General features: G+C 42.4%; 1 protein-coding gene across 1 annotated transcript; it reads right to left on the bottom strand.

The window, feature by feature from the left end:
- Positions 1 to 539: 539 nt before the first annotated feature.
- LOC128399080 (vomeronasal type-2 receptor 26-like) lies at positions 540 to 13,683 on the bottom strand. Its single transcript, XM_053360341.1, has 5 exons — positions 13,541 to 13,683; positions 5,254 to 5,545; positions 4,168 to 5,028; positions 2,787 to 2,913; positions 540 to 1,441 (listed from the first exon to the last, which is right to left on the bottom strand). The coding sequence occupies exons 1-5, from the start codon at positions 13,681 to 13,683 to the stop codon at positions 540 to 542; spliced, it is 2,325 nt and encodes a 774-aa protein (XP_053216316.1).
- Between the last annotated feature and the right edge of the window lie 921 nt (positions 13,684 to 14,604).

Genomic DNA, 14,604 nt, shown 5'->3' with positions numbered 1-14,604 from the left:
TGAGACTTCATTCCAAGATCAGCACTCGCAAAACTGACATACAGATGTTGAAGAGCATGGTGGGGGAAAAGGAACACCGCTGGACTGAGTCAAAATCCCAACTCATATTCACTCCCAGAATAAAGAAAGAGAAAGAAACCACAGCACATGTAATAAAACACAAATAGGTTTGTTTTTTCAACTGATAAAATGAGAAATTCAAATACAGTAATGAAGGAAGCCATCACAGCTACCAATTTCCAATGAAGGCCTGAGTAGAAAAGGGAGTCCATTATATGACAATCAAAACTATGTGTGTGACATAGAAATATTCAGCTATTTCAATATCCCTTAAATACCAATATTTCATCAAAGAACCTGTCAGACAGCTGAACAAAGCATTTGGCAATGTACCCTAACAGGGAAACTGAAATGCAGCTTAAACTTTGTAGTGAAATGTAATGATAAATGAATGTCTATAACTAATGTTGAATGCATGTATTTTCTCCCAACTGCCTTCTCCAACAGACATTAGGGTATGATGAGACCAGACAGATGGCTTAATCCTTTCTTCGTATTAATTGATTCCTGCTATTCAGTTCAGGCCTCAGCACAATGATGTAGCATTTCGGGGAAAAGATACAACCCAGTAACCCAGCACTGGAGGCCAAGATGGAGAAGATCTCTACAGCCACCATGTGTTTCCCTCTTGTGCTCAGGTAGGTGGGAACAAAAGAGACCCAAACACTGCAAAATGCTAACATACTGAAGGTGATGAACTGGGCTTCATTAAAACTGTCAGGTAACTTGCGGGCCAGGAAGGCCACAATGAAACTAGCAATGGCCAAGAAGCCCATGTAGCCTAAGACACAATAGAACATGGTGACAGACCCAACATTACATTGCACAATGGTTTCTTCAGCTACTGACTTCATGTCTAGATCAGGGAAGGGGGGAGACATTGTCAGCCACAGAGTACAGATAACAACTTGAATGAGGGAAGCTGAAAGGACAATGGAATGAGCCAGTCTCTTTCCCACCCATTTCTTCATCTTAGATCCTGGCTTTGTGGCTATGAATGCTAAAGAAACAATGATGGTCTTGGCCAACACACAAGAAACAGCAACAGAGAAGATGATGCCAAAAGCAGGTTGCTGGAGAAGACAGCTCACTTTCCCAGGTTTGCCAAGGAAAAGCAAAGAGGAGAGGAAGCAGAGCAGGAGGGAGACCAGGAGAGTGTAGGTAAGCTCTCGGTTGTTGGCTATGACTATGGGGGTATCTTTGTGCTGGATAAAAATAGCCAACACCAAAGCTGTAATCAAAGAACATAAGACACAAACTGAGGCTAAAGTGATCCCTAAAGGTTCTTTATAGGACAGAAAATGTATAACTTTGGGGATGCATCCATTTCTCTTCTGGTTTGGATATTGATCTTCTGGGCAATTGAAACATGCGTCCATATCTGAGAAAAATAATGAAATGTATATATAGAAATCCTGCACCAATTCATCTGACCTAGCCCATTGAATGAACCATGTATTGTGACAAATTGTACATTATGGCTGTTCCACCACTGGCTACCAAGGTACATTTGTGGCACATTGGCAATGAGAGACAGCACACCAACCAGCAGTGAACATATTGCCACATTTAAAAGTGGTATGAGATGGGGAGGTCTGCTTTAGGGCCTTATATGAGGAAGAAATCTTTGGTTTGATTCCCAGCCCTTCTAACACTTCTTCATTACTGCAAGGGCCTCTCTCTGCTCCCTTTTACTTGCAGCCTCCTAGTTGCTATCTTTTGAAGAACCACATTCTAGCATATCACAGTTTTCTCTCCTTTGCTGGAGCTTTTGGTTTTTCTCACTCCCACAATCGTAGCTGGATTGATACCTGAAGACTCTTGCATCCTCTGGTGAAGCAGCAATTAATCTGCTAGCAATATTGCAAAGCAAAACAGGGTCAGGCAGAGTTTCAAAATCAATACGTGACCAGAGATTGTATGAGAGCAAATGCTTTCCTTTGCTGTCCTAAGGCTTTTCCTTTCATAGCTCCTGTCAATTCAGGGTATGCCTAGGTTGTCACTGGGTTAGGTAAAGTGACCCCTGACCATTAGGTCCAGTCGTGACAGACTCTGGGGTTGCGGCGCTCATCTCGCTTTATTGGCCAAGGGAGCTGGTGTACAGCTTCCGGGTCATCTGGCCAGCATGACTAGAGCAGTGCACAGAAACGCCGTTTACCATCCCGCTACTTGCACTTTGATGTGCTTTCGAACTGCTAGGTTGGCAGGAGCAGGGACCGAGCAACAGGATCTCATCCCGTCTCGGGGATTTGAACCGCTGACCTTCTGATCAGCAAGTCCTAGGCTCTGTGGTTTAACCCACAGCGCCACCCATGTCCCGTGGTAACCCGTGTCACTGAGTTACCACGCTCCTAATTCCTCCTATGCCTTAGTTTGCTTTGAGTTTCCTCCAAAGATGATGCATATCACAGGGCTTCTTTGTTTCAAGATTTGTGTATTGAAGGGGAGCAGGCTCTGCTCCAAAACTGAACAGTTAGGGAAGGAATCAATAGCTTCAACTCACCATGAACACCTCCCTCATTCTCTGAGAGGTACCAGCACTGATTTCCAGTGTGTTCTGGCTTTTAAAAAGCCCTGTGTGTCACCCAATGGTTACAATTCTGCCTTTAGAATTTATCCTCGTCTGCTGATCTTGTTATTTTCACTAAATAAAAGTGGCCCAGCTCAAGCCCCGCCTGTATATCAGTCTCTTTGTTTGGTCATCAGGATGCAAGAGCTTTACCTACCAGTCTGGTTTGAAATCTTCCCCCCTGGGCATGGAGCACAATCATAGCAACAAAACTTTTCCCCTTCCTTCCTTTTCTTCTGATGACCAGAGTGGCAGGGTTCATTGCACAAAGAAGAGGGAAGCACCTGTACAAAAATATGGGAAAGTTGGGGGTAGAAGTGCTTTCCTATATGGCACCCACAGGACAATCTTATGCTTTATTTTTAGTGCACTTTCAAGGTAATACTGATTTCAAAGTGAGAAAAGGGAGATTTGGCATATCAATTTCGCATCATCTTTCTGAATGCACTAGACATCATTGTTGTTCTTGCTGTGCTTGTTGTTATTTAGTAGCTTTAGTCATACCTGCAAGCTCTGTGCAGTTTGGTAACTCCAAGCCATACCTGGTTAAAACTTTGGTGCCATAGAATTTTGTCCACATGGAGGATTAACTCCTTATCTCCTCTATCACTGAGACCCACCGATCCAACTTTTACTCTCTGGAAAGAAGTGTTTGGGAATGTGACCAGATTCATGATATCAAATCCTCCTCTCATTTCCCTGTTATCATTAAATGATACCGTTTCTCCAGCTGAGTTGTTAAAGGAAACACCTTGAAGAAATGAGTTGATCTATTTAAAAAGAAAAAGAAGAAGCAAACTATCTGAGGTTCCAAGTGGAACAGATTACAAGGTCAAGTTACATGGTGAAATGTAAACCAGGAAGAGTGTAACCATGACTAAGATGCAGAATACTTTATCATCTGTTTTTTTAAAATATGAGAAGAGGAGCTGTAAAGGGGAGCAGCTCACTGGTTGAGCATCTCCTTGCACGGAAAGGCCCAGATTCAATCCCCAGAATCTTCAGTGAGACTGGGAATCTCATATTGTCTCAAACCCTGGACATCCCAAACCAGACAGAGTACAGAACACTGAAACAGATGGATGTGAGGCCTAACTTAGTATACAGCAACTTCCTGTCCTTCTGCTAATCAGTCCATTGACATCATCCCTAGCTAGCAGGACCAGTGGTCAGGGATGATGGTAATGGAAGTCCAAAAACAGCTGGAGACCCAAATTTGGAAAGCTCTAGAGTACACAATAGATTGAGGGCACAAGGACAAGGGGACGACAGAGGACGAGATGGTTGAATGGTGTTCTCGAAGCTACCAGCATGAGTCTGACCAAACTGTGGGAGGCAGTGGAAGACAGAAGTGCCTGGCATGCTCTGGTCCGTGGGGTCACAAAGAGTTGGACATGACTAAACGACTAAACAACAACAACAAGAGTACACAATACTGAAACAGATGACTGAAAGGCCTAACTCGGGAAAAGAAACTTCCTGTGTTCTTTCTCCTAATAGATCCATTGACATGAGAATATTTAGCTCTGCAACATTACCTCCCAAGGCTGCAGAGATGGAAATCCAACACTGTAACCAACGGTCACTGTTCTGTGTGGGGATCTGGATGAGGAAATGGCATGCAATGTGTGAGCTATAGCATAGACAGCATTATAGATACCGTAGCTCTGCCCAGTCATGTGCATTTCAAAAACACCTGCAGGGAGACTTTCCAGCCTCTCCTCTCCAGTACATGTTCCATCATCGTTGGCAGGCATACCTGGATCCGGATAGGGACAGTCAAATGCCTGCTCCCAGAAGTCCTTCCAAAAGCCATCTGCTTTGCTCCTGTGTGTTTGGATGTTCTGAAGGAATTGGTTGAACTCTTGAAGTTCTTCTGAGTGAATTGTAATGGAAAGGGCACCTTGGAACAGCTGGAAATTCCAGGTTCTCTGAAATCCGAATGATACAAAATCTATCTGGGCTGTGATGATCCAGACCTTTCCAAATGATGTGTCCATCTGATTTATATTATTTATTATAAAGATAGCCATTCTCAGCCATGATATTGTCCCATCGGTTCCATAGATGATAACTGTACTAGCCTTTTCATCTGTGAGACCTTCATAAATACTTTCAATTTCACCAAATAGTTTTCCCAGATCTTCTATACGAGCTTGAAGTGGGATCGTTTTTGTGAAGGCTGAACAGATTCCATTCTGGCTAAACAATGGCTCCAGGATCTTCAAAAAATGTTCTCCACTGTCATATTTGGCAACAAATATCCCCACCCACTTCCATCTGAAGTACTGAAGTAACCGGATAATCCCTACATATTGAAGGTCTTCATTTGGGACCATGATATAAAAAGACTTCTGCATTGATTGACTCTCCTCTGAAGCAAATGAGCCATAGGTGACCTAAAAGAAAGTGATAATTTGGTACAACATTTCCTTAAGAAATTTGTAGTCCAAGTTGGAATTAATGTTTTTTTATAAAAAAAAAAATACTGACTGGATTTCTAGTTATGGGGAAATAATGAGATTTCCAGGTTATTTCTACCTCACACAAATATTTCTCTTTTGCTTCTGAATAAAATTATGGCAAAGGAAACTCCCCCATATTCCCCTATGCACCGATTATACCTGTGGAATCCTGTAGAGACTTAAGATATCTGCCATGTGGATAGAAGTGTCAGAAGTAAGTCCCCCAATCACAGCTATGAGGTTTTTCTGAGTGTCACATTTGTAGTTGGGGACAAATCTTTGCCATTTGAAGAGAAGGTCCAAAATGGTTCGATAGGTCATTCTTGCATTGAAGTAGCTGTCATAGATGTGGAAACCAAGGGTGACATTGGGCAAGATCTTTGAATTGTCATTGATCTCTTTTATCGCAAACACAATGGCCAGGATGTTCTGATAGAACTTGGTTTTTATACTGTCATTAGGGAAGATATAAAAAGAGAGGTGGGATTATGAAGACCTTAGACAGATGTGTACCACTTGGCTACAATATCGTCAATTATATGATAAATTTAACTCTGATAATAAAATTGGTTTCCAAAAAGAAGAATCAAAATTCCAGCTAGAACTCTTGAATAATTCCAAAAAGGATCTCGATTGGGAACTCAAAGATGAACAAATTAACGAAGTAATGATCAAGTGGGGACAAGACTTTGGATACACGATTCCACTAGACCTATGGAAAAAACTATGCAAATCAGATATTAATTTCACTGCATGTAACACTATCAAAGAAAATACAGTGGTGCCTCGGGTTACATACGCTTCAAGTTACATACGCTTCAGGTTACAGACTCCGCTAACCCAGAAATAGTGCTTTAGGTTAAGAACTTTGCTTCAGGAGGAGAACAGAAATCGTTCTCCAGCAGCGTGGCGGCAGCAGGAGGCCCCATTAGCTAAAGTGGTGCTTCAGGTTAAGAACAGTTTCAGGTTAAGAACAGACCTCCGGAACGAATTAAGTAATTAACCCGAGGTATCACTGTATTATGAAGATGTTTTACAGGTGGTATTTAACCCTTGTAAAACTAGCCAAAATATATAAATTACCATCGAAGTTGTGTTGGAGATGTAAGGTGTCAGAAGGATCTTTGTATCACGTCTGGTGGAGATATCATAAAATTAAAAATTTGGGGGGAAATCTACATGAGGAATTGAAAAGAATGTTTAGAATAACAATTGGTAAAAAGCCACAAGAATTCCTTCAAGGAATCATAACAAATGACATCCCCAAAACAAAAAAAAATTTTCCTTCCAGTAGCACCTTAAAGACCAACTAAGTTAGTTCTTGGTATGAGCTTTCGTGTGCATGCACACTTCTTCAGATACACTCTTCTGTATCTGAAGAAGTGTGCATGCACACGAAAGCTTATACCAAGAACTAACTTAGTTGGTCTTTAAGGTGCTACTGGAAGGAAAAAAATTTTTTGTTTTGACTATGGCAGACCAACACGGCTACCTTTCTGTAACTGGGACATCCCCAAAGACATGAAGAAAATTTTTCTATATGCAACAGCCGCCACTATGTTACTGGTTGCCAAAAATTGGAAATCTGAAGAAGTACCATCAGTGCCAGATTGGCAATGTAATTTTTTTCTAATTGATTGAATTAGCAAAAGTGACAGTAACAATTGGAATGCAATCTAACCAAAATCTCAAACAGGAATGGAAATGTGTAGACGAATACATGGTTAGATTGATCTCACACAGTTAATATAAACTGAAATACAAGAATGCATGTTTAAATTATTAAGATATAAGAGTACAACCACAATAATAAAGTTATAATATAAAAATTAGGAAGTCATGCATGGGTGAAGGGAAGACACAGGGTTACGACATAGGGAAAGATAAAATGCAAGTAAGAAATGACTAAATTTTGATACATAATAAAATGAAAAATGTAAATTTACAAGTATTATGTATATGGAATATTATGTAAACATTTTGTATATGTATTGAGGTAAATAATAATAATAATAATAATAATAATAATAATAATAATAATGGTGGGAATATTTTAATGAATGAGACTGGGTTCTACCTTTTTCTCCTCTGCACTTTCAACTCTAAGCATCCTAGCAGAATGAATTTATTTCGCAGTCTTTTGAGTGATTTGGTATCCTTACATTAATTATGTTATTTTCATTGTCTGCAGTTTCTGCATTTCCTTTCCCTCTGATGGCACTCCTGCACCATGCCTCTCTGCATTTATATATCTATATGTGTTCCTGTAAACCTGAAACTATACTACTGATGAATACTCATATTCTGAACATGATGGGGGTCCAGGAAAGCTTATGGAATAGAGTATTGTTCAGTCTTGAAGGTGTTGCAGGAGTCCTCTATGCTTTTGTCAATATGCTAGTTTTATTTAGCTGTCTGTTCACTTGCGTTTCAGATCAGTTTGCATATATACATATGCATATACACAGTGCTTTTTTCTAGGGGGACACAGGAGGATGCATACCCCTAAACATTTTGTGAATCTTTGTACATTTTCATTTACTGTATTTATGTTTCCCTATTTGAACTATAAAATGGTGATTTTTCTTGAGTCAAAATGGGAACACCCTAAACATTTTTTTTTTGAAAACAGCACTACATATACATACGTATACGTATATGCATACGTACGTATACGTATATATATACGTATACATCTACGTATACGTATACGTATACATATACATATACGTATACATATACATATGCACAGTAAAGGTAAAAAGGTAAAGGACCTCTGGACGGTTAAATCCAGTCAAAGGTGACTATGGGGTTGTGGCGCTCTACATATATAATTTTCTTCTATTTGATTAACAAGAGATTTGAGGGTGGACTGTTGCTTACTGAGGTGCCAGTCTGGCACAGATGCCTGCCTCTCCACCATTTTCTTGCTCTCAATCTCAGTATTGGAGTGGGGGATACCTATTGTCAGCAAAATATTTTTCTTGCTCTGCCTCACCAAGCATGCTGCTTCTCCTTCACATGGAGTTTGCTTTCCAAAAAGAAAATTTAATATTGTCTATAACCTCAGTATTATGCAGAATATTCAGAAAGCGGTTCAGAAGGAGGACTGGCCCTTTATTGAACTATATCATTATGTTGTCTGGCAGAGCTCCTCCAGGTTGTACAGGGCCTTTTACGGTCTGCCCCAAAGGAGGTGATTGAACCAACGGTAGTTCACTGTGACTTGTTTGCAAAGCATTTTCAGGATAAAATTGCTTGCATCTGCCCAAACCTTGACTCTGATGTTATAACAGATGAATCTATTGGGATGTCCAGAGCACAGTCTAGGCTTGTTATGTGGGATAAGCTTCTGTTGGTAAGGCTTGAGGATGTGGACAAGATACTCGATCACTCAGGGCACACTTCCGCTTTTGGACCTTGCCCCTCTTGCCTGATAAAAACCATCAGGGAAGGAACAACTGGTTTGGCCAGGGAGGTGATCAATGCCTCTTTAGGAGACGGACTGGTCCCTCCCTGTTTGGAGTAGGCAGTGGGAAAACCACTTATTCAGAAACCTTCCATAGATTCAGAAAACCTAACTAACTACCGGCCAGTTGCTAATCTCCCTTTCCTGAGCAAGGTTCTGGAGCAAGTGGTCGCAGACCAGATCCAGGTGTTTTTGGAAGAAACTGATTTTCTGGATCCATATGGTTTTGGCACAGAAACTGCTTTGATTGTTCCTAGAGGGTGTTACTTGGGGAATGTTTTTCAGCCTCCTGGAACCTTCAATGTGGTTCCCTCTAGGACCGACCATTCCGGTAGGACTGGAACTACTGCAAAGTGATGCCACCCACCCCTAGTTTGGAGAGTCACTCCAGAAGGATGTCATGGTGGATGGTATTGAAAGCCGCTGAGAGGTCAAAAAGGATATACAGGGATATATATATATGTTTTCCTTGCCTCTCTCTCGACAGAAGACATCATACAAGGCGACCACAGGGCTCAATTCTATCCCCCATGTTGTTTAACATGTACATGAAACCAATGGGTGAGGTTATCTGGAGTACATTGTGCGCAGTAGGCTGATAACACTCAGCTGTATTCCTTCTTTACAACTGCAGGAGAGGCAGTAGATGTGTTGGACCAGTGTCTTCCCTCGGTAATGGACTGGGGGAGAGCCAATAAACTGACGCTCAATCCACAGAGGCACAGAGTGGGTGGTTCCCTACAACAGATGGGTGGGAGATCACCTGTTCTTGATGGGGTTACACTTCCTTTGAAGGAGCAAGTTCATAGTTTGGGGATATTCCTGGACCCTTTGCTGTCGCTCGAGGCTAAGGTGGCCTCAATGATCCTATTTGCCTTCCATCAGCTTCGGCTGGTGGCCCAGCTACACCCCTATCTGGAAATAGCCTAACTACTGTTGTTTATGCTCTGCTAACCTCAAGGTTAGATTACTGCAATATGTTATACGTAGGGCTGCCTCTGAAGACAATTCAGAAAATTCAGCAGCCAAGTTGCTCACCGGAGCAAGACGGTTTGAGCATATTACACCAATGCTGGTCCAACTGCACTGGCTAACAATTAGTTTCCAATTCAAATTTGAAGTGCTGGTTTGCACCTATAAAGCCCTAAATGACTCGGGACCACAAAACCTCAAGGACCACCTCTTTCCATATGAACCTACCAGGACCGTGAGATCATCTTCTGAGGCCCTTCTTCGTGTGCCTCCTCCGAAGGTGGCAACACGAGAATGGGCCTTGTCTGCAGTGGCTCCTCTTCTGTGGAATGCTCTCCCCAGGGAAGTTTGCCTGGTGCCTTCATTATGCACCTTTAGGCACTTGGCAAAAACATGCCTTTGGTAGATTTGATTTATATCCAATGCCCTTTTAAAATGTGGGTGTCTTTTTTAATGGGAGTTATTGGGTTGTTGCTTTTATTTTGATTATATATAATGTGGTTTAATATTTTGATTTTGTTCTGTGAACCACCCTGAGACGTCCAGGTATAGGTCGGTATATAAATTCAATAAATAAATATTTCTAAATAGAATTTCTTTGAACGTGCAAAGAACACATGTTGTTATTTGCTGATTCAGTGGAGTATAGAATAAATAGGGGAGGGAGGGATATTCTTGCTTACTGTGGAATGTCAAACAGCTGCTGAGAAGGATGTTCCTTGAATAAAAAGTCTTTAAAAAGGTAGGTGGTCTGACTTACAATCCCACCAATGAAGAGGTCTCCTACTTGACCCCATTCATGGGGCACAAAGATTGGATCAGCTGCAGGGCACTTCATTGTCCTGCCTTCACACATTGTGTGAGGCAGCAGCAACAGCATCAAGAGCCTCAGCATAATAGCTTCAAACTCTCTCTTGGAAGATGCAGAGTTGTCCAAACACCTCCCCTGTCTCGATTGAGCTGCCTTGGAGGTTGCACTTAGCCTTCTTTTTAGCATCAGCAGGTGTACAAATGCTTTGAAAATGAACTTAAATGATTAAAACTCCATTATGATAATAATAAAAATGTTGACAATAATGACCCCCCTCTCTATGCCCAACACTCCTACATCTCACTGGTGCAGGAGCATATTTAATGCTCTTACTTCGCTGGGTTGTTGACTGTTTTCTGATGTCCTTAGGAAACTCCTGAGAGCTCTGTCTAGCTGAACAAATTATTGTGATCTGGATCATTGCAGAGGAAGATAATTACTTCATTAGATCCTGGACTTTGAGTGGCACTTTTGCTCAAAAACTTTTTAAATTCTTATTTTTTTCAAATGGACAAAACCAATTGCCTCTGGTCCCTGAAGGACTGAGACAGGGGAATTTGAGTGCAGAGTTCTGTGGTGAGTGAACCCCAGAGAAAGGCCCCAGACTCTGAACTTTCATTTTTAAAAAGTAATCCTAAATATATCCAGAAAGAAATTGATGACATGCTCAGCTGAAATTTTCTGTATTTTTATGTTATTTTAGATATGAGTGTCCTTGGCTGCTTCTGTCAGTGTCTTCCACCAACGAATGAAGTCAGAGCTATGAATGACACATGTGTTGTTTCAACACCAGACAGAGGGAATCTGTGAAGTCCTTTAGAGTTTTTGTTTCCCAACTACCTTTCAGGTAGTTCCCTTGATTCTGTCTTGTTCTCTAGTAGTTCTAGGAATTTCCATGTTGGGAGCCCTGTCACAGACCCCCTATCCCAGAAGTCAGGCCAGAAGTAAACAGACAGCGTGGTATGGGATTAAATTAGGCCAATACTTTATTAAGTTTCAGGTGCAGGAAAACTTGGGCTTAGGCACTGGGTCTATATACCTCTCAGCCGCCTGACTAGGAACCAAGGAAACAGGAGTAGATATGGGGGACACTGCAGAACATACGTTTATGCAGTTTGCCCCCACCTTTCCATTTCTGGGAATCTGACCATACACTGAGCACTCGTGGTCATTGATACCCAGCATAAAACCTCTCTAAGGGGCCCTGCTAAAGCTGCCGCTGCATGAGAGGTATGCTACCATGCTATGCCTCCATTTGATTGATGGACTAAAGGATTTTATCCAAGGCCTAAAACTGCCAAAGTTATGACAATTGCCCGGTGCAGGCAAAACCTGCAGAGAAGGTGAATTCCTTCCCAGCTCTGGGAAACAGCAACTATCGTGCGATCATAGCAACGCCTGCAACCTATAATGGAAAGGGTGGGGGGTTAGCCAGCAAAGAAAAATGCAAAGCTCATGGGCGGGTTGGGGGTGGCACTCTGGGCCAAATGGCTGATCTGTGTTGTGGGCAGCCTCCTTTTCCAGTTCATGGGAACCTGAAAATCAAGGGTTTGAAAGGTCACGGTAAATGGCAGCCGGCAAGAAGCGATGTAGCCTCGGTTAGCGGCAGAGCACAATCGGCCCATTGTCTTAATGCATGCAGGGTCCCACACATCTGCAGTAGTTGCGGCTCCAATGCAAAAGGAGATTTCAGAAAATTGTGGGTTGCCCCCACATGCCAAAATAGACTTGCGCAGGACTGCAGTGAATTGGTGATGAGACAGAGGATGGGTGTTGGCACGAATGAAAAGAGGGCCTGTGCAGCCAGGGTGGACTTTTAGGAACCTACGAGTATCACGCACAGGGCAGGGGCCATTGAGTGGGTAGGGGGCCAGCATTAAGTTTGTTCCCATCTGCAATTGATCCTGTTTTAGAGGTATGGATTCTAAGTTTCCAGGTCACGCCCAGTGAAGCTTATGTCATCAATGTGTAGTCCTGAATAGGGGGCGGAAGCATTACCACCAGAGTATTCACCAATATGTATGGCCACAAAGAAAGCCATGGAGTAGGCAGCACAGAATAGGTGATCCTCATACCTGAAGAAGCAAACTGCGGGCAGCTTGCCCCATATCGGCTGTAAGGTGTCAGAAGTGATCGGATTTCTAGTTTCTGGCTGGTGTGTGTGTAAGCGCCTCCAGCCAGCGATCAGCTTCTTAACATGGAATGTATTACAAGGGTCTGGTTGCTGGCAGAAGTGACAAAAATAAGATATGGCTGCCATATGGAGTGTCATGGTTCTGATGGCCAGGCCTCTCCGCCTAGGGAAACCATGTATTTCAATACATCCACTTCAGAAGCCGCCTGACTGGGAGAAAAGCCATAGCGGGATCAGAACCCCTCAAATGCCCTAGAATAAGTTCTCCTATTGGAAGGCACAAGGAAATGTAATACTCCCTGTGTCATTTCTCTTGTCCAATCTCCAAAAGCTCGTCTGGGAAGGCGTCTGGAAGCTGAGCTGCCTCTCGTGCGAGTTCTCAAAAGTGCTCCATCTGGAAACGAGATAAGACACCCACTATTTCATTTAGGCCTGGGACAAATTGAGCCGTGAAGGAAATGTTGCCCCTAAGGCATTCAAGCATGAACAAGCAAAGTATCTGGATGACTCGATTACTTGCCTATGACTATTACACTACCTGGTTGTCAGACCAAAAGGACACCCTGGTGTTCTTGAACTGCTCGCCCCAGAGGCATAGCTGTCAACGTTTCCCTTTTATCAAGGGAAATTCCCTTATTCCAAATAGGATTTCTCTTTAAAAAAGGGGAAAGTTGACAGCTATGCCCATAAATGAATGGCAACTTGAATGGGAAAGAATTCAAGAAAGGTTAGCTCCCGCCAAATGCCAGGCCACCAACCAAGGATGGGCACACCAAAGCCTCCGTAAAACACTCCAAAGCTGAAGCGACCGAAGGTGTCAGAGTGTACTTTCAGCTCATCTTTTCTATTGAGTGGCTGCTGCCAAAATGACACCCCATTATATTCCCTAAGAAAAGTCAACCAGATCTGGAGACCCTCCTTAATGTTGCGGGACACCCTGATATGGTGATGGGGGGCGATCGCCCCAGTGGTGAGCCACACCAGACGCACACAGCAGGCTCTCCCTTGGGCAATGACTTTGCAAGCAAAATTGAGATGACCAAGCAGAGATTGGACTTGCCTCAGCGTAGTCTTTTTAGCGTCGATCATGGCAGACAATAGAGATTTCAAAGTGTCCAGTTTCACCTCAGGTAGACGGGAGGTTTGCTTATATGTGTCCAACTCAATACCCAAGTCAGACAAAATGGTGGCTGGGCCTTCCATTTTCTCTGCAGCAAGCGGGATACCAAATTCCACAGTAAGGTGCACAAATGCGGCTAACACTTGTGCACATGCCGCGGGGTCAGGGGACCAATAATCAAATAATCATTGAGGTAATGCATGATGTATGGACAGACAGAAGTCACCTTCATGGTCCACTCTACCAATGTGCTGAAGGTTTCGAAGGCTGCACAGGCGACAGAACAGCCCGTGGGCATAACTTTGTCAAAGTACCAGTATCCAAACAAAAATGGTGGCGAATGCCTCCCGCACAAGGGAAAAAACCTGGGTGTGGTCCCAGCCCACCCAGCATTATGCACATTGTGCCTTCAAACTGCACAAGATGCCCACAAATCAGGCTAGTGTCCCCAGCACCATAGCAGAGTGAGGGGTGGCTACAGCTGGAGCACAGCCCAAAATCATAAAGACTCAATAATCCGAAATTAAATGGTTCTTGTTTTCCTATCCCATTCTGTGTTACACTTCTATTTACTTATTTAAAAAAGAATCATGGGGGAAATATGCAACAAAAGCATATATTTACAGAAATAACATGAAAATACATTATATGAAATATTGGATATAGAAATGTTTATATCAGGATAAATGACCCGTAAAACACAGAAAAAATTGTGATGGTTTTTTTAAAAAAATATGACGAAATTGCAATTTGCTTTGGAAATGAAAACTGGATTAAAGTACAAAAGTTCAAAAGAATAAGAAGCTAAGAGAAATGATACTGACAGTTTCCTCCAACCACAACATCTCTTTGTTGAAAAACACTCCCAGGGAGAAGAAATAGAAAGAAACCACAACACACGTATTAAAACAGAAATAGATTTATTTTTTTCAACTGATAAAATGAGAACTTCTGATACAGTAATGAAGGAACCCATTACAGCTACCAATGTCCAATGAAGGCCT

The sequence above is a fragment of the Podarcis raffonei genome, chromosome 13 (assembly GCF_027172205.1).
Source record: "Podarcis raffonei isolate rPodRaf1 chromosome 13, rPodRaf1.pri, whole genome shotgun sequence".
NCBI classification, from domain to species: domain Eukaryota; kingdom Metazoa; phylum Chordata; class Lepidosauria; order Squamata; family Lacertidae; genus Podarcis; species Podarcis raffonei.
This window is presented reverse-complemented; position numbering and strand designations above follow the sequence as displayed.